The sequence below is a fragment of the Mustelus asterias genome, chromosome 16 (assembly GCF_964213995.1).
Source record: "Mustelus asterias chromosome 16, sMusAst1.hap1.1, whole genome shotgun sequence".
In the NCBI taxonomy this organism is placed as follows: Eukaryota; Metazoa; Chordata; class Chondrichthyes; order Carcharhiniformes; family Triakidae; genus Mustelus; species Mustelus asterias.
Genome location: NC_135816.1, coordinates 66,946,168 through 66,973,944, shown reverse-complemented (window position 1 = coordinate 66,973,944; position 27,777 = coordinate 66,946,168). Strand labels below are relative to the sequence as shown.

The 27,777-nt window shown below is 44.7% G+C and overlaps 1 protein-coding gene across 2 annotated transcripts in view; it reads right to left on the bottom strand.

The window, feature by feature from the left end:
* The window catches only part of LOC144505230 (slit homolog 3 protein-like), a 678,283-nt gene that overhangs the window by 250,500 nt on the left and 400,006 nt on the right, over positions 1-27,777 (bottom strand). For both annotated transcript variants that reach the window (XM_078231240.1, XM_078231241.1), the window contains 4 exons: positions 19,396-19,467; positions 8,347-8,418; positions 5,383-5,526; positions 2,369-2,532 (listed from right to left, as the gene is read on the bottom strand). In XM_078231240.1, coding sequence (XP_078087366.1) covers positions 2,369-2,532; positions 5,383-5,526; positions 8,347-8,418; positions 19,396-19,467 — 452 coding nt within the window. The remainder of the gene's footprint in view (positions 1-2,368; positions 2,533-5,382; positions 5,527-8,346; positions 8,419-19,395; positions 19,468-27,777) is intronic.

Sequence of the window (27,777 nt, the reverse complement as noted above, 5' to 3'; positions counted from 1 at the left end):
AGACTCTGTGAAAAGAATTAGTTTATATTGCCGCAAGCTTTTTCAATGCAAAATTAACCTGCTTACTATAAATTATGTTCCCAATTGATTTGCAGACAAATTTGCGACATTGGACACTCATTAGTTAAAACCCTTTCAGTTAATGGTTTACATGAAAAAAATGGCTTTTTCCACATAAAGAAGATAAAATATGGATAGTTATAGTTACTGCGAATTTGAGGATCATTGTTGCAGTAGATGTAGTCCTTAAATTATGATTTGCACATCCAGACTGCACTACCTGCAGAGAATTTACCATATTCTAGTTCTGGAACTAAACTCTCTGCAAATATCACAGTGATGCTATAAAATGTGGCCAAGCAGCCAGATAGGGATATTAACTCACCTTGGTCTGTTTAGTGACTCACCACGTCAAGGGGACACGTAAAAAAATGTTTTCAACTTGCAAATAGGACATCTTTTCTGTGAAAATCCACCCTAGGGTTTCAGCCAACTAAATATCTAAACTTTGACACAAAGTTTATGAGTGAACAATTTTATGAATTAACTCAGTGGAGATGGTGGGAAACCAATGGATTGTCGCACTACAGCCTTCTGCTTTGGGTTGAGTTGGTTATAGGATTGGAAATCTGTCTTGCTCCCAATCATTAACATATTCTGACTCAGCAGAGCTGTGAAAAATTAAAAACACCTCTTTTTACTTTGCAGAAGGTTGGCCTGTTCCTTTGCTTCACAAGAAATATGCTTCTATACTGATGTGTGAATGTCAGTTCAAAGGGAGTTGTCTAGCCTTGGAAGAAATAGATTGCTGAATGAGTATCAAAGCTGGTTAGCTGCCCACTGAGGGAGGAGGCTTTATCATTCTCTGTAAAAGGGTTGCTTTTTTACACAGATATAAATATCACACCAAGAAAACCAGTCAGGAAGTTTCTGTGCTTCTGGACCCCTCTTTAATTGGCAGCATTGTGCAATTGGATAAGTTACCACTGTGTTATCTGCTGCTCTTGACTTAGCTTAGACTTCAAAAAAAACCTGGGGCATAATTGATGCTCAGTTGATCAAGCCGGGGACGAGGCTAGCCCGTTGCACTGAGGGTGTGTTGATGCCTGTGATTGTGGTTTGCCCAGGCTAGGAGAGAGTAAGGGATCAGGGTAGCCAATGAAGTTATACTGAGGCTTTACCAGATGCAATTTTTCGAAGCCATCTTGGCCTTTTAGCTAAGATGAAGCATTAGATCAAGCCCGGGAGGGGATGCAATGCCTCATCCTGTCAGCTTGGATCTTGTTTGATTGAGTCCAAGATGGGATGCAGTGCCGCGTCTTGTCAGCTTGGGTCTGGTTTGTCCCTTAATGTGGGGACCATGATCGGACTTAATTTGAATTGGCTTTTGAATTAAATTACTGAAAGGTACCCAAAAAAACCCCAAGTTTTCATCAATGAATCTCAGTTGCTGCATTTCCTACATTGCAACAGTGACTACACTTCAGAAGTATTGCATTGGCTGTAAAACACTCTTGCTTTTCATGAAGTAATGACAGGCGTTGTATAAAAGTCAGTCATTTTTTCTGTTGGGAGTAAACGAGTTGAGACTGGGAGCAAATTCCCATTAATTCTTTCTTTAATGGCTGAACCTATCGGAAACATTTATCCAAACTCAGAGCATGATTGTTGATCTATGAAGACATTTTACTGTTTTGTAACAGATTCTCCCATACTTATGTGAAGAACAATGGGGTTTATCTGTCTGCTGCTGTCTGACTTCTGCTTCAGCTGATTTCATTTGCCAGTGGGTACACTCAGAAATACACTGTTTGCTACTTGACCAACAGAATTGCTAAAAGTGATCAAAAAAAAGATTCAACAAGAGATTTTATTTTAATCATCATTCTTTGAAGCAGTTTTATTTAGCAAAAGGGTCCTGATCATAAAAGTGACAAAGCAGCGATGCCACTTTAAGATTTGGATGTTGCAATAAAACAGTTAACCTCGCTCGTCAGTGTCTTCCCATCTGCCTATCTTTCACTAATGTAATAATGTTTTCTAGATTTAATTTGTGAAGATGCTCCTGTTTCCTAATTGCTGCTGTCCCAGACATTAAAATTTAATTTGACAGCCGCAGTAATTCTCTTTTTTTTTTACTAAGTACGCATTTCAAACACACAAATAGGTACTCTCAGCGAAAACAAAAATACACCATGGGAAAGAGGGATTTGCCAAAGATCACCGGAACTTACCTTTCAGATGGAGCGGATCAGCATTCCACATTGACCTCTGACCCACCGAGCAGATTTGACCTCTGATGAACCAGCCCCCCATTTTAACCGGGCTGACTTTGGTTACGCGGGTAACTTCGCGAATCGGGGTTTACCTGAGCAACGGAACTTCTTTGCCTTGATCTGATTGATGCGTTTGTTGGCCAGTCGGCGTGGGTTGGTGCAGCGAGCACCGCTGGTTTCGATCGGGTTGTTGTGGAGATAGTCGGCCAGCCACCTCAGATGGCAGTCACACACAAAAGGGTTCTGGGCCAAGTGGCTGAGTTTAAACAGATGACATTTTGTAAGAGGGAGGAACAAAAAACGTTAAAACCAAAAAAGATGTCTCAAAGTTTTTCCATTTGTTTTTTCAATCAAAACCAGGTCAAAGTATGTCCTTTTAAAGGGGGTCTAACTATTGCAAATTACCATCTAGTGTGGGGGCAGAATTTAACGTTTCCCCACCCAGCAGGTTTGTAGGCCTTTGTTGTCCTTTTAGCATCAGGTGCAATTCTGCCCCCCCACCCCGTTAACAGGTTATTCCTCCTCCACCAGTACGAAATACCCCCTTGCCCACTGCTCAAACTCCGCCCCAGGCTTCACCTCCCCTCCCTGAGAACCCGGGACTTAGACTCTAGAGATTGATTGCAGCCCAGTCCTGTCCACTACAACTTCAAGTGCTGCTGGGACGAGATCTATCGGCCAATCAGGTTGACCAGCAGCTTTCTGAGGCAGGACTTGCTCCCAAGTGAGGGGTGGAAGTCCCGCCACCACCCAGTTAATGCCCCATGGCTGCGGGATAGGCAGTATCGGTGGCAATGTCTTCACTCCTGACTCCTCAGGTGACGGGGAGAGAAATCTGCCATCCGAAAAATCCTGGCTGGTGTCGTGATTTCTTCCATCTTTTATTTCAAGTTTTTAAACAGCGCAAGGAGCTGGCTGAACATCAATAGCTGTAACTCAGGATGCTGCTTGGGAGGTCTAACTTGAGCTTGATTGTGTGTTCATCAGCAGAGATACAGTCAATAATCAATAATATAGGATCCTGTCGAGGAGCTGTTATCAAAACTGACTAAAGCCATGATTTTGTGCCCGCTTTTGCCGTGAACGCAAATGGCAAAATAGCGCGAGACTGCCAAAATGAGAATCTCGCCAGCGAGATCATGTTTTCCGATTCTACCTGCCCCTCGCCAGTAAGGTAACAAGGCTCCCACAATGAGGCTTGACCACTCCTGTAAAAAGCTGTCAGGGTTTGGTCAATTGAAAATTTTAAAACTGAGATTGACAAGTTTTTTTTTGTTAGGCTTAAGGGTATTCAGAGTTACAGAACCAAGAAAGTTAAATGGAGTAAACATCCAGATCAACTATTGTCTAATTGAATGGCAGAACCAGTTCAAGGGGCTGAATGACCTACTGCTGTTTCCAGAAGAATCTTGGGAGGCGGGTGTTTTCATTAACTGCGAAGTGAAGGCTTTGTGATAGGGTCAGGACTGAACACAGTGAATGTGATTCACAGAGATTGTTACCAGGAAGTTAGTTTGCAGTTGGCAGGCAAACTAAGCAGAACATCGAAGGTCCGCTAATCCTTAAAATGCAGAATTTCACTGTATTGATGTTCACATTATATCGGGCGGCACGGTAGCACAGTGGTTAGCACTGCTGCTTCACAGCTCCAGGGTCCTGGGTTCGAATCCTGGCTCGGGTCACTGTCTGTGTGGAGTTTGCACATTCTCCTCGTGTCTGCATGGGTTTCCTCCGGGTGCTCCGGTTTCCTCCCACAGTCCAAAGATGTGCGGGTTAGGTTGATTGGCCAGGTTAAAAATTGCCCCTGAGAGTCCTGAGATGCGTTAGCGGGAAAATATGTGGGGGTAGGGCCTGGGTGGGATTGTGGTTGGCGCAGACTCGATGGACCGAATGGCCTCCTTCTGCACTGTAGGGTTTCTATGATTCTATGATCTACCTTGTGTCATACAAATTCAGTATGCCTTACTGCCCACAGCTCAAGAATGACATTTTGTCAGAAATTTTAATGACTCTGTGTCCCAAACTTGCAAATGAAAAGTAATAGTAACTGGTAAGAAGATTGATTGCTGAGAAAATTCACAAGTATGTGTGTTTCAAACAACACTCAGTACTGTACCACATGGTGACTTTCAGTGAACCACTCACAGAGCTCAGGTTACTAACAAAAATGATTCCAGCTTTACTTCCTTGGTTCCTCTGAAACCTTCAATTGGATTGCTGATTGCTGTCTGGTTATTTATCCAGGAGTATGCATTAACCCTTTGACTGCTGAATTATACTACAACAATGTTTTCTTGAGCGGGTGAAAGATAATTTTAAATAACCTCAACTATTGCCAGCTTTACATTTATTTTCTCAATTTTCACATAATTGGGTGTCGTGCCACTCTAACACACCTACTGTACCTGACTGTCCCATTTCATTCACCCCCCCCGCCCAGCCCCTCTCCACCAATGCTCACCTCAAACCAGCTGCTAAGCGCTACGCGAGATCAGGCCAGCGTAAATTCCCTGCCCTCTCCTCTACTGGCATCTGAGCAGCATTTCCTTCCCCGGGCGGTCATGGTCAAGGCTGGGATATGAGTGCAGGAGATTAATTTACAGTTGCAAAGCCGCATGACAGGGCTCCGTGGTGCTACCCCTTGGTATTCTCTGACTTCCCGCTGTAGAACAATGGAGATCTACAGTCTGCTAAAACTGCCAATCATCAGTTCCAACTGGAGACGTTTCATTTGACGATACGCACAAGGCATATCACACCACCCATTTTCCTTTGCTGCCCCAATGCCCAAATCAAATGCAGAATTAAAATATTCTATTATAGGGTATATCCCAGCTAGGCACCCCATTATTTAACAATTAGGCATCCTATACATCCACCAGTCGCCCATCCCACCATTCTCAGATTGGATCTCCTTTATAACTCTATCAGTCTCTTTTGTACAAGCTTCACTGTTCCGTATTGGTTCTCATCCATAATGCCTTGGCACCCACTGACTCTCTTCTATAACCACACTCCTCCTCATTACTTAGCTGTTTCCCAATTGATCTTCTTTAACATAGTCTAAGAAATAGTCGTGGAGTTACCAATAAAACAGAACACATACAGCGTTTGAATGGAGCGCAGCGGCGCAAACAGCCCCTTAGCGATGGTCTGGAGCTTGTTGTCATACAATGAAAGGAGATTGAGGTTGTGCAAGTCCTGGAAGGTGTTCACACGCAAACAGTTAATCTTGTTGGCATTTAGGAGTCTGTAGAGTGAGGAGAGAAAGGGCCCATAATTAGATTCAATTCGCTTCAGTATGGTGTTAATCATACCTGCATAGACGCTAATCTGTACCAGTAGCAGATCAGTGCTGTACTTTATGATTATCAGACCTGTTCACTCAAAACACATGTACAAAGGTTAACATGCACCAGTGTTGGTCCTGTACCTGCCAATCACCTGTACAGATGCTATACCTGTACCCTTATTGAACTTGTGGCTTCAAATCGCCTGTACTGATACTTGCAGTATCAGTGTTGGACCTGTACCGTCCAAACTCATGTACAGATGTAACAAATCATATTTATAAAGATTCTTTAATGTAATAATCACTGCAAGGTGCTCCACAATCAATAAAGTTTGAGAATTATAAATGGAGAATGACACTGATCACACAAGGAGATATTAGGTCCGCTGGTTAAAGGCGTTTTCAATTTCAGGGTACACTTTAGGGAGCACCTTCAAGGTGGAAAGTGAGGGAGAGAGGTGGAGAGTTGAAGGGAGGGTATTCCCGAGTTTAGGACAACTGAAGGCTCAGCTAAAAATTGAGCAGAGGTCAAAATTGGAGATGTGCAAGAGGCCAAAACTGGGGGAGCGCTGATGCCTTAAAGGGTTGTGGGGCGGGAGGAGATTACAGAGAGGTGAGGGAGGGTCCGAGGGAGGGGCGAGGGTCCGAGGGAGGGGCGAGGGTCCGAGGGAGGGGCGAGGGTCCCAGGGAGGGGGCGAGGGTCCCAGGGAGGGGGCGAGGGTCCCAGGGAGGGGGCGAGGGTCCCAGGGAGGGGGCGAGGGTCCCAGGGAGGGGGCGAGGGTCCCAGGGAGGGGGCGAGGGTCCCAGGGAGGGGCGAGGGTCCCAGGGAGGGGCGAGGGTCCCAGGGAGGGGCGAGGGTCCCAGGGAGGGGCGAGGGTCCCAGGGAGGGGCGAGGCTAGGGAGGGACTTGAAAACTAGAACAAGAATTTGAAGGTCAAGACATTGGTTGACCAGGAGGCAGTGTGGGTCGGTGAACACAGGGGTATAGAGAAATGGGACTTGCCGCAAGTTAAGTTACCATACCTGAACCAGTGTTAGAGCTGTGATGGAAGTGAAAATTATTATTTTTAAAGGCCAAAATGGGAGGTGAATTCCTAAATGGGGGCCAGGAGCTGCCTCACAAAATCTGAAATCTTTACATTCAACAAAACTGCCTCTCAGCAGAACAGCATAAATTTGAACTTCATTCTTAAACTTTATCTCCCGAAGCAGTTCTCTCATCCTGGGTAGTAGGTGCAAAATTAGACTTTGTTGGACAATAATTAAAATAGATCCAATTAACTCTTCCTCTCAAGTGTTGAGAAATCTTGGATTAGTTTGAATCCTGCATCTTCCAAACTGTATTTAAATGGATTCACAGTGTATCCATGCACCACAAATTAAAATTTCATGAGCTCTTTGGCAATTAGGACAGAAGGTCTCACTGATTGATCATTAGTGTGATGTCCTTTAAAAACATTCTTGCTGCATTGCATTCCTCAGGGATTAAAACTCTGATGGCAATGGCTTTTGCAAAATGGCAAATTCATACCAACAGTTTAAGTGATTCAAATAATGTTACTCCTCCACAGTTAGTGACATAAAGGAAGAATTTTCTATTCCATACAGAAGTTGAAGATTCTGTACACATTGACATAATTGGTGGATCTAAGATACTGGATTTCAATTTTAAATGGAGACCACAAGTCTTTTACTGTCTGGCTGCTTCTCCTGAATGCATCATGCTGCTTTTTCAAAAAATATTTGTTTTCACAGGTTAAGTAAAATTTGCCGGTGATTACTGAGTTATTGATGCTGAATTTGAAACCCCAACTGATCGCATGAACTCTCAATTGCCTCTGCTTCGATAATTTATTTTGGTAAGGGAAAGCTTAGGGAAGGTATATATGTACATAAGAAAAGCATAGAAGAGCATCCTAATAGGGTTTGATAAAGTGGTGTGGGAGGAGGCTCATATGAAGAATAAACACCACCAGAGACCAGTTGGGTTTAATGACTTGGCTGTGCTATGAGTTCTATGCTATTCAATACAAAGCATTCACTGTCCCAATAAAGCTTTGCATGGAAGGTTCCCCATCACATTGATATCTTGTACAACTCATTGGTCTCCAGCTGAGTGCATTGTTGGCCACCACTGAGAACTTGCATTTGTCTTGCATTGGTGTGTCAAAATGTGTGCCACCAGGCCTCCAGTTAAGTTTTTTACCTCCCAGTAAGTAAATGCCTCACCTGCTTTGGTTTCTCTGCCACCACCGGCATTGGCACACCTTTCCCACTTCTTGCAAGTAGATTTAGTAAAGTATTTTGAGAAATGCACAATACCGGTGACATCCCCTTTTTAAAATCAATCTCTCTTTTACTTCAAACCATCTCTCTCACACTCTAATTTACTTTTCAATTACAACTTATTATTTGCACTTGTGAGGGAAATCTTAAGTTAAAAGGACTTGCAGCATAAAAGAGCTTCTTTTGTTTTTTTTCATATCTCAATCAGGCTACTTAACAACAATGCATTTTGATTTTATGCTATTCAAGAAGCTTCAGTCTAGAATGTATTTGATTTCCTTATTTTTACATCGCTCAGATGCGTTCAAATAACTGAGGCCGTTCCAAGCTCAGGGTTAATGTGGACCTACAGGTTGTGCTTTAAAAGGAGCGATCCATACCCAATTTAAAAATCATTTTGAACAAACAGCCACTTCAGTAGCCCTGGCATTACACTGACTGCTGTAGGTCATTTTGATTTTATGAATGAAACCAATATGTATTGCCACTCACAGCAGCTGAATCGATATCAGTCCATCGAAAAGGCCCTTGGGGAGTTCAGTAATCTTGTTTCCATAGAGGACACTAAAAAGCACAGGAAAGAAAACATCTCTGTTAGGCATCAAGACTTCAATTCAGGACTGAATTGATTCGTTCCTGACGGATAACACATCTGCAATAACAACTCACATTTTTACCAAACAACTTGCGTTTACATAGTGCCCGTAATATTAAAAGAGTTCCCAAGTTAGAAAATTACTCAGGAAACCCAAAAGAAAAACTGACGCCAAACTATGTTGGAAAGACTGGGAAGAGTGACCAAAACTTGGGTCAAAAGGAAGATTTTAAGGGGGGTCTTAAAATAGAAGAGGAAAATGGAGAAAGTGGGAGAGGGGGAGGAACAGTCTTAGTCACCTGGTTCAAGGGAGCCTAGTACCAGGGAGATGAATTGAGTAATTGGATCTGGAGGTGAAAGTGTATGTTTCATTCTCTAACGGGTTCAGGTAGGGCTGGAGAAAGCTTTGCAAATTTGCAATCTTTGTAGCAGACACGTTATAGGATTGTTGACTTAACTCAATGTCCCACCTCTCTGGGACTTGGGAGGGAACACGTCGTTGACTTGAGTACAATCAAGACTATGGCACTACAGTCGACTTAAGTACAATCAACACTATGGCACCAAGAGTACTCAAACTTCCAAGTTTTATTACTTGCGCGCAAGGGAACACACTTACAATGGGATACACTGCTAGGTGTTCTGTCGATTCATACAGATGATTGCAGTTATTGTTCATTACAGCGAATGAGAAACAAGCAACATTCTAACCCTTAATTTACATGCAGTGTCCACCAATCATAGCATAGCTTTTTGTCCTTTCTTATCCAATGGAAAATTGTCTCCTTTTAATTCATCATTAGCATAATATATCGCCATATCTTGTTTTTGGTATGAGTTCCTGTACTTTTTTTGGTTCATCCCCTGGCCACAGCCATGGCTGGGAACAGTGTTCAAGAAACTGATACAAGGTTAAATTAGTCACTTCACTGAATAAACAACCACTGACCACACCCAGGCACTGTCTGCACATAAGCACTTTCCATTCTTCCTAACAGAGCTGTCTGCCATAACTCCATAGAATCCCTACAGTGCAGAAGGAGGTCATTCGGCCCATCGAGTCTGCACCAACCACAATCCCACCAAGCCCTATTCCCGTAACACCACATATTTACCCTGCTAATCTCTCTGCCAAGAGGATCAATTTAGCATGGCCAATCAACCTAGCATGCACATATTTGGACTGTGGGAGGAAACCGGAGCACCCAGAGGAAATCCACACAGACACGGGGAAAATGTGCAAACTCCATGTGCAATGACCCGAGGCTGAAATTGAACCCGGGTCCCTGGCGCTGTGAGGCAGCAGTGTTAACCTCTGTGCCGCCCCTTATTTTCCACACACCTCCCTAGGACCTCAAGGACAGGAAGTGTGGCTGAGAGCTTCCATTGAGAAATGCTCCCATTGCTCAGTACTCGCTTTTCACCTGAACAAGTTCTACTATGTCATGGGGAAAATGACAAGTCCTTGTTCCCTGAAAGGCAGCAATTACTTTAATCCAAATCATGTCATGTCTTGATGTGATCAAGCTGCAGATGCAAAAGATTTAACTTGCAGCAGCCTTCCCTATCTTGAGCTGTAAGAGTTCATTGAACATTGAGTCACTGAAATCGATGTCACAACCAAGTCAACCTTCAGAGCTCATTATATTCAACCAGAACTCCAGATTCACCAATCAGAAGCCAATTTTTCTGCTTCCAGAGGGTCACTTGAACTCAGGAAACAGAAAACATGTTCTAAAAAATTGCTTTTTAAACTTAAAAAGCTACAATGAGTAGGATAAATCAGTTATAAATGAATAAAAGGTTAAAATAATAAAATTGGAAGGAATAATTGATAAATTGGGAAGACAGTGTCTTGAATGTAAAGATTATTTCAGTTTTAGGGCTACCATATGACAAGAAAATATTTTTTATTGCATCTTTTTCCTGTAATGTTTGTTTCAGTATTACTGAAATCTGGAAAAAGGGCATTGAAAATCATGAAGAAAAGATGAATCAAACTAATGCTTTATTTGGGAAGCCTGGGATTGTTTGCTCTGATGAAGAGAAAGTGCAGCTCGGGGAGATACTATTCAAAATTCTTGAGGGAATATAACATTGCCACAAGCTCTAGAAGCAAGGGTTACGATCTGAAGCTTGGACTAGGAAGGACACATAGGTAGGTAAGATTTAGCTGTTTACTGCAAAGGGTGTAAGTATGTGGAGGCAAATAGTGTGGAAAAATCTAAGGAAGAATTGGACTGATATTTGAGGGAATGTGTGATTGAGAGACCTTATCTGAGACAGGCTGATTATCTATATTTTGCTATGTTTTGTGAGGGGACTGCACAATATCAGTAAGTGCACAAATATCTCCCACAATAAGATTAATAATTATTGGGGAAATCTAGCAGAGTATTTTCCTTTTCAACCTAACAGCAGTGATGGTAGCAGCTCTGATAATTCTACGTCAGTTCAGATTTTTCTTTGATAGTTAAGACATTAGTTTTGGATACTGCATGAAAATTGTGTCTGTGGTCATGTGCTACAGTTCACTCAGTGAGTCTGCGTTGCTGTGGCAACATGCACTTTTACTGGCTGACCAAGTATTTCTCTTGCGTTTACCACTGCTATTCACGTCAGAGCTTCTGACGCAGAAGCAGGGACACTATCAACTGTGCCACAAGACCTCTTTAACTTGCAGCAGCCTTCCCTATCTTGAGCTGTAAGAGTTCATTGAACATTGAGTCAGTGATGCCAATATTAAATACAATTTACACCAAACATCATGCCCAAGAAAGACAAAGTTCACCAGTTAGAAGCCTGAAAAGACTGCACAATGCAAGTTTGAAATGAACATGACAGCAGTTTAAACAGTAGATTTGATTAGATTTGATTAAACAGTAGATTTGCACAATATCAGCTCTGCAACTTTTATTGCAGGCTCCAATCTAATGTTGTCTCTCCCAGTATAATGTTCCACAATCGCAGCACATCCCAATACAACATTCCAAAGTCTGAGAAAATCTCAATACAACATTGCACATTCTCAGCACATCACAGTACAACATTCTACAATGTCAGCACATCCCAATTCAAAATTCCATATTCTCAGCATATCCCCATACAATGTTCCGCATTCCCAGACATCCCAATACAATGTTCCACATTCCCAGCACATCCCAATACAATGTTCCATATTCCCAGCACAACACTCCACAATCCCAGCACATCCAAATACAACATTCCACATTCCCAGCACATTCTAATACAATGTTCCACATTCCCAACACATCCCAATACAATGTCCCACAGTCCCAGCACATCCCAATACAATGTCCCATAGCCTCAGCACATCCCAATACAATGTTCCAAGTCCCAGCACATCCCAATACAACATTCCACATTCCCAGCACATCCCAATACAATGTTCCACATTCCCAGCACATCCCAATACAATGTCCCACAGTCCCAGCACATCACAACACAACATCCCAGTCGCAGCACATCCCAATACAACACTCCACAATCCCAGCACATCCCAATACAACATTCCACAGTACCAGCACAACATTCTGCAATCCCAGCACATCCCAGTTCAACATTCCACAATCCAAGAGCAACGTTCAGCAGTTCCAACATCCCAATACAATATTGCACATCCCAGAACCACATTCCACTAAAATATTTCACAGTCTCAGCACATCCCAGTACAATGTCCTACTACTTCAGCATATCCTACTATGAGTCTAGTGAGTTTCTGCAACTCCCAGTGCACAACACTGTGCAACATTTAGAATTCTTCTTTCTAATTGCTGTTCATTCAATATAAATCTCTGGTACAATGTGGTGCTCACTCTCTAGAGCTCTATTGAGTGATATACTCTGTATTCTATACTGTCCTTTATATAGTGCACTGTTTATTCTACAGAACTCTGTGTTGACTGGGAGTGTCTCGGAGGAGAGTATTGACCCGTTAGCGAAAATCTCCATTACAAGGGAGGAAGTGTTAGGTTTTTTAGGGAATATAAAGACTGACAAATCCCCAGGGCCTGATGGAATCTATCCAAGGATGTTCAGGGAGACGAGAGATGAAATCGCTGGGCCACTGACGCAAATCTTTGTCTCATCACTGGACACAGGTGAGGTCCCAGAGGATTGGAGGATAGCTAATGTGGTCCCGTTATTTAAGAAGGGTAGGAAGGATAATCCGGGAAATTATAGGTCGGTGAGCTTGACGTCCGTGGCAGGGAAGTTGTTGGAGAGGATTCTTAGAGATAGGATGTATGCGCATTTAGAAAGGAATAAACTCATTAACGATAGTCAGCATGGTTTTGTGAGAGGGAGGTCATGCCTCACTAACCTGGTGGAACTTTTTGAAGAAGTGACCAGAATGGTTGACGAGGGAAGGGCCGTGGATGTCGTCTATATGGACTTTAGTAAAGCGTTTGACAAAGTCCCTCATGGTAGGTTGGTGCAAAAGGTTGGATCTCATGGGATAAAGGGGGAGGTGGCTAGATGGGTGGAGAACTGGCTTGGTCACAGAAGACAGAGGGTGATAGTGGAAGGGTCTTTTTCCGGCTGGATGCCTGTGACTAGTGGTGTTCCACAGGGCTCTGTATTGGGACCTCTGCTGTTTGTAATTTATATAAACGATCTGGAAGAAGGTGTAACTGGGGTGATCAGTAAGTTTGCGGACGACACGAAAATGGCTGGACTTGCAGATAGTGAGGAACATTGTCAGAAGGATATAGATAGGCTGGAAATTTGGGCAAAGAAATGGTAGATGGAGTTCAATCCAGATAAATGCGAAGTGATGCATTTTGGTAGAACATAGGGGGGAGCTATACGATAAATGGCAGAACCATAAAGGGTGTAGATACGCAGAGAGACCTGGGTGTGCAAGTCCACAGATCCTTGAAGGTGACGTCACAGGTGGAGAAAGTAGTGAATAAGGCATATGGCATGCTTGCCTTTATAGGACAGGGCATAGAGTATAAAAGTTGGGGTCTGATGTTGCAGTTGTATAGAAGGTTGGTTCAGCCACATTTGGAATACTGCGCTCAGTTCTGGTCGCCAGACTACCAGAAGGACGTGGGGGCTTTAGAGAGAGTGCAGAGAAGGTTTACCAGGATGTTGCCTGATATGGAAGGGCTTAGTTATGAGGAGAGATTGGGTAAACTGGGGTTGTTCTCACTGGAAAGACGGAGGATGAGGGGTGACCTAATTGAGGTGTATAAAATTATGAAAGGCATAGATAGGGTGAACGGTGGGAAGCTTTTCCCCAGGTCGGTGGTGACGTTCACGAGGGGTCATAAGTTCAAGGTGAGGGTGGGGAGGTTTAACATGGATATCAGAAGGACGTATTTTACACAGAGGGTAGTGGGGGCCTGGAATGCGCTGTCGGGCAAGGTGGTGGAGGCGGACACACTGGGAATGTTTAAGACTTATCTAGATAGCCACATGAACGGAGTGGGAATGGAGGGATACAAAATAATGGTCTAGTTTGGACCAGGGAGCGGCGCGGGCTTGGAGGGCCGTAGGGCCTGTTCCTGTGCTGTATTGTTCTTAGGAAGTGCTGTTGATTCTCTGGAGCTCTCTGATTCACTGCACTCTTCATTCTACTGTACAGAGCATTGTACTGAGCAGTTCACTTGGTGCTCATCAATACTTTGGTCAGTAGGCTAGAAATGTTCATATTGAGGGGCGGAAAGAATATTGAAAGCAGCCACCTTGGAAATCACGTCAGCTATCTGTGAATCTGGAAGCCTTGTGCAGGTTATGAAGTTCAACAGCTTTTTTTGCTTAAGCAGCTGTTTCACAAAGCAGCCTGCTCAGTGTATAAATTGTGAAGCAGATTGCCAGATATCTGCAATACAAGAGCAGAATCTATTATTTTTGGAAAGGGAGGCTAACTTCTAACAATGCAGTTGGCCAACTCGAGCAACTTGATGCCCAATTTAAGCCAACCGTGGAGACTCTTGGAACTGTCTGGTTTCAATCGTGGAGAATCCAACTGGTTCAAACTGCTGTTGTTTTGATTGGAAAAGAGAAAGGAGGACTTAGCACAGAGGGTGGGTGTGGTGGGGGGTGGAGGATTGATACCACACAGAAACTGAGAGACGAGGAATGAAAGGGGATTGAAAAACAGCAACATGAAAGGACTCTTCAAATGGGTCAGCAGCATGTAATAGGCAGATATAAGGAAACATGATAACTTGCCCCACAAGCACTGACACAGCAGAGTCTGAATTGAGCATTTATTTCAAAAGCCTGTGTTTGGTTTAATGCATAAAATTAAATTTATTGGGTTAACCGGATTCTCTATCTGTGTGGCCCTTTAATGCCACAAATACTGGAGGCATATCAAGAAGAGAGTTTTATTAGTCTGCGTCATGCACCTAAAAAGCTTTGAAGGTATTGGCGAGTATTAGGTTTTTTTCTAAGACGCTGACTCTAATTTCACACAATTTTAGTTGATCCACTAACTTAGAGACCCGAACCTTCTTGGGTAAAATTTAAACTCAGCAGTCCTACCAGTTAACCATTTGAGGACTCAGTAGGTTGCAAGTTTCAAAGGGGATGCTATTTAATTCTTCCCTGGCTGAATCAATGCTTTCAAACAATTGAAATGAGACTGGCTGTGAGGAATTACTGAACCTGACAGTGTGAAGGAGCATTAACTTTGCTTGTTCTACATTACATCCACAACATTGAATACACTTCAGAAATATCAGACAGAATTCTCCAAAGATATTTCTAAGTGTTTTTGTTCCCAGTGGGAAAACTGATGAGATTACACCAGGGCACAGGGGCCCAAAGAGGTTCTCCCTGGCGCTAAATGCGATCTGGCTCCCATCCCTGATTGTCCGACCCAGGGCAATCTGGCATGAGCATGGGGGGGCTGATGAATCGCAGCCATTGACTGTGATAGCCAGTGGTCAAAAAAGATGCGCAATAAATGCAATACTTTGGGTGGAATTTAATATTCCCCCTTGTCCCAAGGTGCGAATGGAGGTGGGAGGGCTGTTTGGATGGGGATGGTGCCGGACTTTTTCCCGTCTGTGCAAGCCTAGAGCTGGAAGGATAGAGGGTGGCCTTCCAGGCTGCAGGCCAATTTAGGCCATTAAGGAGCCACTCAAGGGTCTCATTCCAATACTGCTGGCATTCAACCTGCTGCAGCTGAGGGACTTACCATCCAGGGAGGCTTCAGAGTAAACCCTATCAGGTTTGCTAACGTCTAGGTGGGGGAAGGGGGGGGGGGAAGAATGATCTCTCGTTAACAGGCATTCTGTGCTTGATCAGGGGACTTATAAGGAGGCCATTCAGCCCATCAAGCTTGCCCAAACAACAATCCCACCCAGGCTCTATCCCCGTAACCCTGCTAGCCCCCATGACACTAAGGGGCAATGTAACATGGCCAAACAACCTAACCCACACATCTTTGTACTGTGGGAGGAAACCGGAGCACCCGGAGGAAATCCACACAGACACGGGAGATTGTGCAAACTCCACACAAACAGTGACTCGAGGCTGGAATTGAATCCAGGCCCCTGGCACTGTGAGTCAGCAGTGCTAACCACTGTGCCACCATGTTGCCCATTGGGAATGGGGGGCACTGTCCTTGCTTCCGAATCTGCTCTCCCCCCTTGCTAGCAACCTCCATCCTCCACATGCTCATCATTAAGGTGGGTTTCCTCCCAGAGTCCAAAGATGTGCGGGTTAGGTTGATTGGCCATGCTAAATTGCCCCATAGTGTCAGGGGGATTAACAGGATAAATATATGGGGTGCAGGGATAGGACCTGTGTGGGATTCATAGAAGTCATAGAAATCCTACAGTGCAGAAGAAGGCCATTCGGCCCATCGAGTCTGCACCGACCACAATCCCACCCCGGCCCTACCCCTACCCCCATATCCACCCACTAATCCCTCTAACCTACACATCTCAGGACACTAAGGGGCAATTTTTAGCATGGCCAATCAACCTAACCCGCACATCTTTGGACTGTGGGAGGAAACCGGAGCACCCGGAGGAAACCCACGCAGACACGAGGAGAATGTGCAAACTCCACACAGACAGTGACCCAAGCCGGGAATCGAACCCAGGTCCCTGGAGCTGTGAAGCAGCAGTGCTAACCACTGTGCTACCGTGCCGCCCCACGTTGTCAGTGCAGACGTGATGGGCTGAATGGCCTCCTCCTGCACTGTAAGAATTCTATGTGGTACCATCTAGGGATCTATCATTATCCTTGTGGCAGGCCCATGTGTGGTACCCACAGCAATCACTGTCCCCCATGGCACCATCAGCACTGGAGAGCTGATGGCCTTTTGAGTGGGGAGTCTGACACCATCCAGGTAAGTGCCTGATTGCATCAGACTTCCCAAATAGAACCAACCTGAGGCACCCGCTGGACCTTGAACTGGTGGGCCAAACCCCTGTCACACTCATTGTATTCTGCCCTTATGAAAATAAAGGTACAGCTGGTAGCCCACAGTGCTGTCTGGGACGAACTATTGGTCCTAACAATATATGGAGCTAGTGGGCATTAACTCGATAATTCTTTCCTGAATTTGTATGTTATTTAAAATTTTTCCCACCACAATGTTCAATAACCCTTCCAAAACAATACACTCAATTTTGTTACAAGAAAACTGCATTTAATCAAAAGCGCTTTTAAAATTTCACCGAGAGTCACAACTTCTATTTTTCATAGAACATAGAATCCCTACAGTGCAGAAGGAGGCTATTCGGTCCATCGAAGCTGCACCGACCCCAATCCCACCCAGGCCCTACACCAGGGTTAATTTAGCAATCAACCTAACCCGCACATCTTTGGACTGTGGGAGGAAACCGGAGCACCTGAAGGAAACCCACTCAGACACTGGGAGAATGTACAAACTCCACACAGACAGTGACCCGAGGCCAGAATTGAACCTGGGTCCCTGGTGCTATGAGGCAGCAGTGCTAACAACTGTGCCACCATGCTGCCCCCTATAATATAATAAAACATCTCAAGGCACTTCACAGGAGCATTATGAATCAAAGACACAGGGGTGGAATGTTAAGGCAGGTGACCAAAAGCTTAGGCAAAGGAGGAGCTTTTAAGGAGCACTTTAAAAAGGTAAAGAGTGGCAGGAGTTTTAGATTTCAGAGCTTAGGCAATTGAAGACACAGTGGCCAAGGTGAAGCAATTAAACACAATGGCAAAACAATCCAGATGCTGGAAATTTGAAATAAAAGCAGAAAATGCTGGAACTGCACAGCAGACTGGCAGCATCTGTGGAGAAGAGAGAAAGAGTTAATGTTTCAGGACTGGGCAAAGTTACCAATGTAATAGGTTTTGAAGAAGTGAAGGGCAGGCTGGATGTCGGGTAGGGAGAAGAAGAAAGGAGATTTGTGAGAGGGGGTAGAGCAAGAGAAATTAAATGACAAAAAATGTCATTGCCACAGGGAGTGATAATCAGACAAATAAAGGAACAAGATACATGTCTGGAAGGGATGTGAATGGCAAGTTCCTGAATAGTGGCCTGAAAGAAGAGAGGAACAAGAAAGAGAACAAAAATAAAATAAACCAACCAAGAAAAAAAGGAAACAAAATGGGGTCAATCTAAAATTATTGAACTCAAGTGCTGAGACCAAAAATCTCAAAAGTAAATAGTCTAAGGATGAAGTGCTGTTCCTCAAACTTGTGTTGAGGTTTATTAGATGACTATTGCAGGCCAAGGACAGAAAGGTCACAGTGGAGGCAAAGTGGAGAATTAAACTGACAGGTGACAGGAAAGTCAGGGTCACATGTGTGAACTGAATGGAGGTGTTCTACAAAGCAATCATCGAGTCTGCGTTTGATCTCTCCAATGCAGAGGAGGCCACATTGTGAGCGGTGAATGCTCACATTATAATGAGGTGTTTCAGGGGGTTTGATTATGTTAAAGGTGCTATATATTTATTCCAGAAGTTATTCTTATTGGCTTGCATACTAAGTTGAAAGAATTATAGAAGGAGTATTTGGGAGTTTGGATGGTGACACAGTATACACAGTACACTGGAAGATCTGTCACCACCACCCCGCCTCCCAACCCCCATCACTGCCTGGCTGGTCAACTGCACTCCACTTCCCAACCCCTATGGAGCTCTCTCCGCCTCCCCTCATCATGGCTCTGCACCCTTAAACCCCCACCGCTCAGTCCCTGCCCCATGTCACGTCCCCTCAGCATCCACAACCATTAGGCTCTGCCCCCTTGCCCGGTGGGCACTTCCAGGGTGCCAGGTTGGCAGTGCCAGGGTGCCTAGTTGACAGTCAGGTGCCAGGGTGGCACTGCCCAGTCCTTCCCCCGATCACCCAGAGGCTTCAATGGCCTCCGATCCTACTGGCCAGGTCTTGTTGGTGGGGACCATCTGCGATCCTTGCTGATGAGGAGCTCAACTGGCGATGGGACTAAGGTAAGTCAGCCCAGATTATTGCATCGTTAATACTTAAATCAGCAATGCGCTCTTTCCGGATGCGAGGCTGACTTCACCAGCAAAATGGGGCCAGCAAGATCGCGAGAAATTGGGTATGAACCAGATTTCTATCATCCTATTTCTATTGCCCTATCTTACCAGTTTGCCACGCCAGTCAATTGGTGTGGCGAGCCGGTAAGAATCCACCTGAGGTGTTAAGCAGGAATCGACGCTGGCCAACATACACAGAGGTGATGGGTAAACGGGCTTGATGTGCATAGGAAAACAAACTTTGGTCGCCTTCAAATTATGGAGCGCAGCATGTGAGAGGCCAGCAAGAAATGCTATAGAATAGTTAAGTCTAGAGGAAACCGAGGAACAGGAAAGCAAAACACAAGAGAGAGAAAAAGAAGTACCGAAAAAAATGGAGGTTGGTACAAGGGTCATCGACTCTTTCTTCAGACTTCTACTGACGAGAAAAAAATTCTTACAAAGACAAATCTCTGGATTGAGCTCCATACTTACAGGGAGGTGAGCGATCGCAGTCCTTGAAATGCATCAGCTGCAATCTCTGAGATCTGGTTCTTACTCAGGTCTCTGCAGAGGAAAAAGAAGCATCAGAAGTAAATTTCAAATCTAAAAAACCAACTCAGGGTGAGTGCCATCAACTCCTTTTTTTTTCCCTCACCATTCAAGTTGTACTGTTTTGGTGTCACAAGACATGCATTAATAATGCTAGGTCAACATCTGAGCTGCCCTCCGACATGGCCGAGCAAGTCACTCAGTCATGGCTGGTCCAATTCAGTTTCTGGTCAATGCCAGTAATTCAAGAACAAAGCTGCTCGCTACCTCAGGCCAACTGGGATGGGCAATCAATGGCCACATAACTGCCCAGGTATACCCTATCCACAAAACACAGGTTAAATCCACTACAGCCAATTATCGCCTGTTACCGACAGGAGCGGGGATTAATTTAAGCAGCACTAATTTCTCCTCTCACCAGCCATAAAAAGAAAGGTAATTTCCATTTGCTTCCCCCTTTATAAGTGGTGGTGTAGTTTCCAGACCCTTGGTTTTGGCGTGATCCAATTTCTATTAATAACCCCCCAGCAAACTCGAGATAGGGTGGACTCGGAGGGTTAGTTTATTTGCACACACTCAAAATACAGGTGAGAGCAAGAGGTCACTATGTAGCTCCCTGAGCACTTGAACAGTAAATGAGAGATAAAGAAAAGAAAGATTTACATTGTAGAGACTACAGAGAAAAAAAAGATTGCTTCATGTGGGTCCAGAGTCCAGAATCAAAGTCCAATGAGATATTCCTTCACGGAGTTCAGCGGATTGAAAATCGACAAGGTATAATTTACTTTTCCAGTAGTTTTGACTCCACCCGATGAGATAGACAAATGAGATTAGTTTTTTTAGATGAGGGTACAGAAATTCAGATCAAAATCGTGCAGATGGGGCTAGGGATTTCAATCTGGGCAGAGCCCCTTTTCTGAGAGGTTGCTTGTAAGATAGTTAACAGCTGACCAAATTTGCAGTACATCAAGGCAATATTACTCCTTTCACCAACTGGAGGTCCAGGTTAAGTAACTCCCACCTCCATCTTGTCTTTGACAAGGGATGTCTCAACCACTAAAGGGTTAAAAGGAAGTTTGCGGGGTCCTTTCTCTTCGTATACTCTAGTTGGCCAACCTGGATTATGAAATGTACTTGGTCTTTGTAAAGTTTTCTTCAGGTTTAACAAGCTGGTGCCAGGTGTGAGGATCACAGACAGATGCAGATTCAGCCATTTAAAAGGTCCTGGTCCAGTTTTTAAAGTTTTAGAAATAGCCATGGGGATATCTATATATATTTTATTAAAATATACAGTGTGCGGTCTTAGTCCCTTTGCACATCCCCTAAAATTTACTTTCAATCATCAGCAAAGTGATGAGAGGTGTTGTGGACAGTGTTATCACAACACTTACTCACCGATGCTTAGTTTGAATTCCTTCAGGAGCACTTGGCTCCAGACAACATTGCAGCCCTGGCCCAAAAATGACAGAAGTGTTGAATTCCAGAGATGAACTGAGAGTCACTGTCCATTATATCAAGGCAGTATTTGAACAACTGTGGCATTAAGGTGGTCTTGTGGGGCTGTGGATGGTAGGAATTGGAGTGAGGGTTTTCTGCTGCCTGGCATCCTACCTAGCACAAAGGAAGATGGTTTTGATTGTTGGAAGCCAATCACCTCAGCTCCTGGACATCTCTGCAGAAACTAACTGAGGCAGTGGTCTGGGTCAAACTGCCTCACTAATGACTCCCTCATAAGGTCCAAAGTGAGGATGTTCGCTGATGATTGCAGTGTTCAATGCCATTCGCAACTCCTCAGAAGTAACCCATGCTCAGTCACAGCAGGCCTATACCAAATTCAGGCTTGGGATGATAAGTGGCAGGTAACATTTGCACTACAAATGTGCCAGTCAATGACCAGCCCCAACGAGAGAGAGTCTAATCAGCTACCCTATGAACCAAGCTGCTCATTTGATAGGCATCCCAACCACCATATTCAACATTCATTTCCTCCACCAGCAGATCATATAGCAGCAATGTGTACCACCTACAAGGTGCACTACCTCAACCAAAGCCTCTTCAACAGTGCCTTCCAAACCAGCCACCTATACCACCAAAAAGAAAAATGGCAGCAAATGCATTATCCACACGCTTGCCATCCTTCCAAATCACATACCACCTGGATGGAAACATATCACTGTTCCCTCATGGTCGCAAGATCAGGATCCTGGAACCCTGTTCCTACATGCACTCTGAGTGTGGCTACATCAGATGGACTGCAGCAGTTCAAGGCAAAGCTCACCACATCACATCCCACATGGCAGATGGTGGAATTTAGGCGGCACGGTGGCATAGTGTTTAGCACTGCTGCCTCACAGCGCCTGGGCTCGGGTTCGATTTCTGGCTTGGTCACTGTATGTCTGGAGTTTGCACATTCTCCCGTGTCCACGTGGGTTTCATCTGGATGCTCCAGTTTCCTCCCACAGTCCAAAGATGTGCGGGTTAGGTGGATTGGCAATGCTAAATTGCCCCTTAGTGTCAGGGGGACTAGCTAAGGTAAATGCATGGGGTTATGGGGATAGGGCCTGGGTGGGATTGCGGTCAGTGCAGTCTTGATGGGCTGAATGGCCACCTCCTGCACTGTAGGATTGTATGTATGTATGTGTAATTAGAATTCAATAAAAAATATCTGGAATTAGGAATCTATTGATGACCATTGTCGATTGTCGGAAAAACCCATCTGGTTCACCAATGTCCTTTATGGAAGGAAATCTGTCATCCTTACTTGATCTGGCCTACATGTGACTTCAGAGCCACAGCAATGTAATTCTCAACTGCCTCCAAGGGCAACTAGGAATGGACAATAAGTGCTGGCCAGCCAGTTACACCCATGTCTCATGGATGAATAAAAAAAAACATGGCCATTATAAAATCCTTGCGATTTTCATCACTAGATATAGATCAGGCAGCTTTGAGAAAAGGCAGGCTGTCCACCCCAGCAGGTCATTATCTAGGAGGGAAAGGCAGAAGTTATCACCCGAAGCACCGCCCGCATTGCAGCCATTGCAAATTCGCACACCGGATACGCTGCAGGATGGAATTATTGGAGGATTTCCTCCTATCATTACTCTACCACCCTTGACCTGGAGTCAGAACCAGAGGCATGCTCTGGAATATTATTGGGAAATGAACTTGAAAGCAGTCAGATGCTGTGGCTGTGTGCCCACTGGGAGCAAGATGCCAGTTACTTAGATGAATTATACTTGGGACTCTAATTATTATTATTGCTATCTTATCTGATATGTTAAGTAGACACTTAATTAAGAAATTACTTCAGGAGTGTGAAAGATTGGATCATTACTGGCTAGTGATGCCTTGGGAGAGTTAATACAAAGAAAGCACCAGCAGAGCAAATTCAATGCTCCACAACTCCACGATTATACTCTCTTCCCCGCGCCCCCACACTTCTTTTTCTCAATCCGTTCAATGACGTTCTGAATGAAAAAAGTAATGCCAATTACTGACTGCGTGATCAATGTCTGTTGTCAGACTTGTGTGTCATTCCCAATGTTGGCTCCTGTGCTCTCTCACTTCAGGAATAAATTGCCATGTCAAGTTTGTCAATCACATCCAGTTGTTTAGCATCTGGGCATTTCTGAAGACTGTAGTGGCTTTGAATTTTTGCTGTGGAGATACCACCATGTGTTTAAAGTTTATTTATTAGTGCCACAAGTAGGCTTACATTAACACTGCAATGAAGTTACTGTTGAAATCCCCTAGTCGCCACACTCCGACGCCTGTTCGGGTACACCGAGGGAGAATTTAGCATGGCCAATGCACCTAACTAGCCGTCTTTCAGATTGTGGGAGGAAACCGGAGCACCTGGAGGAAACTGAATGTACAGCGTCCGCACAGACAGTTGGGGAATTGGCTGTCTGCGGTACCTGGCGCTGTGAGGAAGCAGTGCTAACCACTGAGCCACCGTGAATGAATAAATATGAATGCCTCATATGAAATGCATCAGACTGATGTTTTATCAGAGTCGCAGCCTTTTGAAAAATAACTGATTTCACAAGTCAGCTTAAAACAATTCCAGGTGTGAGCTCATTTTTAATTATTAAGTTGTAATTAAACTAATTTCATAAATATTTGTACACTAATGTTCACATCGAGCAATTTCCAGTCAGTTGAATCTAAAAATATTTGTATCTCGCTGCAGGTGAGAAACAGTAAGAAGTTTAACGACACCAGGTTAAAGTCCAACAGGTTTATTTGGTAGCAAATGCCACTCGCTTTCGGAGCGCTGCCCCTTCGTCAGGTGGAGGAAGGGGCAGCGCTCCAAAAGCTAGTGGCATTTGCTACCAAATAAACCTGTTGGACTTTAACCTGGTGTTGTTAAACTTCTTACTGTGTTTACCCCAGTCCAACGCCGGCATCTCCACATGGTGAGAAACAGTAACAGCGGGGCACTATTACCCAGGAGGAGGAAGTAGGTTTGTGAGCAAGTCAGGAGTTAAATCCCCTAAAAGTGGTGTCAGATTGGGATCCTAACATCATCCTGGTCTCTTCCAGGTTTCACCTGAGCGAGCTTGAAGAGAAGAGGGGTATCCCCATACAGCCGAGAGGGGGGTGGTGCTGCAGTATTAATACCATTGGGCCAGTAATCCAGTAGTTCAGGCTAATGCTCTGGAGACATGGATTCAAATCCCACTATGGCAGTTGGTGAAATTTAAACTCAATTCGTAAATCTGGAATATAAAACTAGTTGCAGTAATAATGCCCAAGAAACTATCAATTGTCATAAATGCCCATCCGATTCAGTGACACGTTTTAGGGACGAAAATGGAGGCACAGTGGTTAGCACTGCTGTTTCACAGTTCCAGGGACCCGAGTTCGATTCCCGGCTTGGGTCACTGTCTGTGTGGAGTTTGCACCTTCTCCTCGTGTCTGCGTGGGTTTCCTCGGCTGCTCTGGTTTCCTCCCACAGTCCAAAGATGTGCAGGTTAGGTTGATTGGACGTGCTAAATTAACCCTTAGTGTCCTGGGATGTGATAGGTTAGAGGGATTAGCAGGGTAGCTAAGCAGAGATAGGACCTGGGTGGGATTGGTGTCAGTGCAGACTCGATGGGCCGAATGGCCTCCTTCTGCACTGTAGGGATTCTATGAAATCTGTTGTCCTTCCCTAGTCTGCCCTATGCGTGACTCCAGACACACAGCAATATGGCTAATTCTTACCTGCCCTCTGAAATGGCCTAGAAAGCCACTCAGTTCAAGGGCAATTTGGGATAGACAACAAATGCTGGCCTTGCTAGTGACACCCACATTCCACGAAAGAACAAAATAAAGTTGGTACGGTATTTAAATAGTCTAATAAACAATTAAGTTCTGTTTTAATCAAGGTTTACTTAATGTAACAGCTAATGGAGTTATTTCCTGAGCTGAGTGAAATTTGCTTCTGTCACTGAGGCCAATGAAACTGACAGACTGGGAAGCCTTTGGTCAGTGAAAGTGAAGAGCTGCAGCCATGGCCAGGTTAGAGGGTTGTGCCCGCAGAACTCTTTCTTAGAAAGTGTTTTCAGAATTTGACAAATGATTGCCAAATTCTTGGAAGCCTTCACCAGTTGTTCAGCTCGCTCTCTTCCAGATGCACTTCCCTGTTGCCTGCCTTCACTACAGTGTGGAGGCAGTTAAAGCAGCTCCGTCATGCATCTCTGGTGAAAAGCAAAAACAGCACCAGCTCCCTTCTCCTCAGGTGCATGCTGCTTCGCAGGCTGCTGGAATGGATACAGAAATCCAGCTCCAAGGAGCACAGATCTCCAGCACAGGATCTACAGGTAGAGGATCAGCCCTCTTGACCTGTGTGAGCTTCTGCACCTCGGGAGATCAGGTTTTTAGAGCAGATCTGTGACATATGCAGCCCTCTGGGACAAGGCCACCTTCACTGTGAACCAGGCAGGCACATACTGATAGTGGTCATCAAGGTGCCTGGCATTGAAGAGCCGTCCTGGGGTCTCTGCCCCTCCCCAGTGCTCTCGTTGATTCATTGTAACTATGCCAGGGTCCCTTTAACTAGAAATTCTTCCTTTGGCAGGATCAATGCGTCATCTTGCCCACCTATCCCGATTGGTTCAGGAACCCAGAGACAAGATGGTAATGCTGTGGTTGACTTAAGAGCCTCAGCACATTCAGCTGAAGCTGGCAATGAGCTTCTCACCTGCTATTGGTGCTGTGGTTTGGCCAGGAGCTAAACTGGGAAAATTCCACACAATGTCTTTAGCAGATGACGGCAAATATTTTGACAAAGAATATTTGTGGGGTTTCAACAAGGGATTTGCACCTTTTTTTCTGTGTTTCCACAGTACATCGGCTGATAGAGAGAATCTCCAGAGGCACTTAACCCCCATTTCCCCAATGTTCACGAGTGCCATTATCATCATTCCAAATTTGCAGCCTTTTTGCTTGTAGTATTCTACTTTCCTGGGGCAGCATGATGGCACAGTGGTTAGCACTGCTGCCTCACAGCGCCAGGGACCCAGATTCGATTCCTGGCTTGGGTCACTGTCTGTGTGGAGTTTGCACATTCTTCCCGGGGCTTCGTGGATTTGCTCCGGTTTCCTCCCACAGCCCAGAGATATGTTAGTTAGGTGGATTGGCCATGCTAAATTGCCCCTTAGTGTACCTGAACAGGCGCCAGAGTGTGGCAACGAAGAGATTTTCACAGTAACTTCATTGCAGTGTTAATGTAAGCCTACTTGTGACACAAATAAATAAACTTAAACTTCCTCTATTCAAACGCAAGGCTAGTGCTTTGGTATGGGTACACAGTCACTTGCTGCGCTAATCAAGTGGCAAATGCTTATTGGTTGATTTTCCTCCCTTTGCCCCTGCGTACATCATTTGGAGGGTGTTGGCTTCTGTAACCTTGGATCTCAAGTTGCATGGATACACATTTCCTGTGGTGTATCTGACACAAGCAACAAAGCAGCATGCGGGAATTTTATCAAAATTCCTGCTATATGATGTTCCAAAGGGTAGAAAGACCACTGGTGGTGGAAACTAGAATTCCTCTTCAATACAGAGATGGTGCATAGCTGGGAGATATAAAGGGAAAGAGGGACCTATTGGAGTGCATGCCTATGGATCCCTGAAGGTAGCTGGACAGGGAGGCAGGTTGGTTAAGAAAGCAGACTGGATACTATCCTTCATGAGCCATGGCATAGAATGCAATTGCAGGGATTTGCACCTTTTTTCTGTGCAGGGGGGTTATGCTCAAACTGTCTAAGACATCAGTTAGACCAGTAAAGCATACAGTGTCCGTCACTACATTAAAGAAAGGGTGTGACCACATGAGAGAGGGTACAGAGAACTAGTGGGGGCCTGAATCTCACAAACTGAAAGGGTGGAAGATGCGCAAACCCTCATCACACTTAAAAGCACTTGGATATGCACCTCAAGTGTCATAAACTAGAGAGCAAGAGCTAGAAAATAGGATTAAACGCAAAATACTACAGATGCTGGAAATCTGAAAGAAAACCACAAAATGGTGGAAAAACTCAGCGGGTCTGGCAGCATCTGTGGAGAGAGAAACAGAGTTATTGGCCGTAATTTTACCATCCCTCCCACCACGGGAATTGGAGCGGGCAAGAGGCGGACAATGGAAAAGCCCATTGATCTCGGGTGGCATTTTACGGTTTCGGGACGAGCGAGGCCGTAAAATCTCACCCTTCATTTCAAGTCCATATGGAGCTAGGTGCCCTTATTTAGGCTGGATAGTTGTTAAATGGCCAGCACAGAAACCATGGACCAAATGGTCTGCGTCTGTGCCATACGTTTCTATGATTCTATGAAAGTAGGAGCAGATAGAGAGATTGGGGGTTGGAGTTTAACTAGCATGGAACATTGGTAAGCTTCCCACTACTCATCCCAGCTTTGCCCATTCTATCTGTTCGGCATTGTTTCGCAGTTTCCTGAAGGCATATCGAAAAGCCGACAGCTCCGAGCGTATTTCTCCGGGTTCCTTTTGCAAGCCAAGCTGCTTAGTCAATTATTAACATCGCCCTGGGGGATGCAGATTTGCTTGACTCAGGTAACTCTTTATCGACTGTGTCATGAATGGTTGACATGACTTCCAACTTCCGCCACCACTCTAAGCCACCTCATCCTCAAAGAGACCCATTTATCTCCCTCAGGGGAGCATCGTCACTAATTGGCCACATTCAGACAATTAACAAGCATGGATTCAAACCATTGTGAAGCAGACAACAGATACAATTATCTCCTCCTGTAGCACAACACAAGAATCCCTGTACTAAAGACCAGGGCACGGCATAGCAAACATCACACATCAAA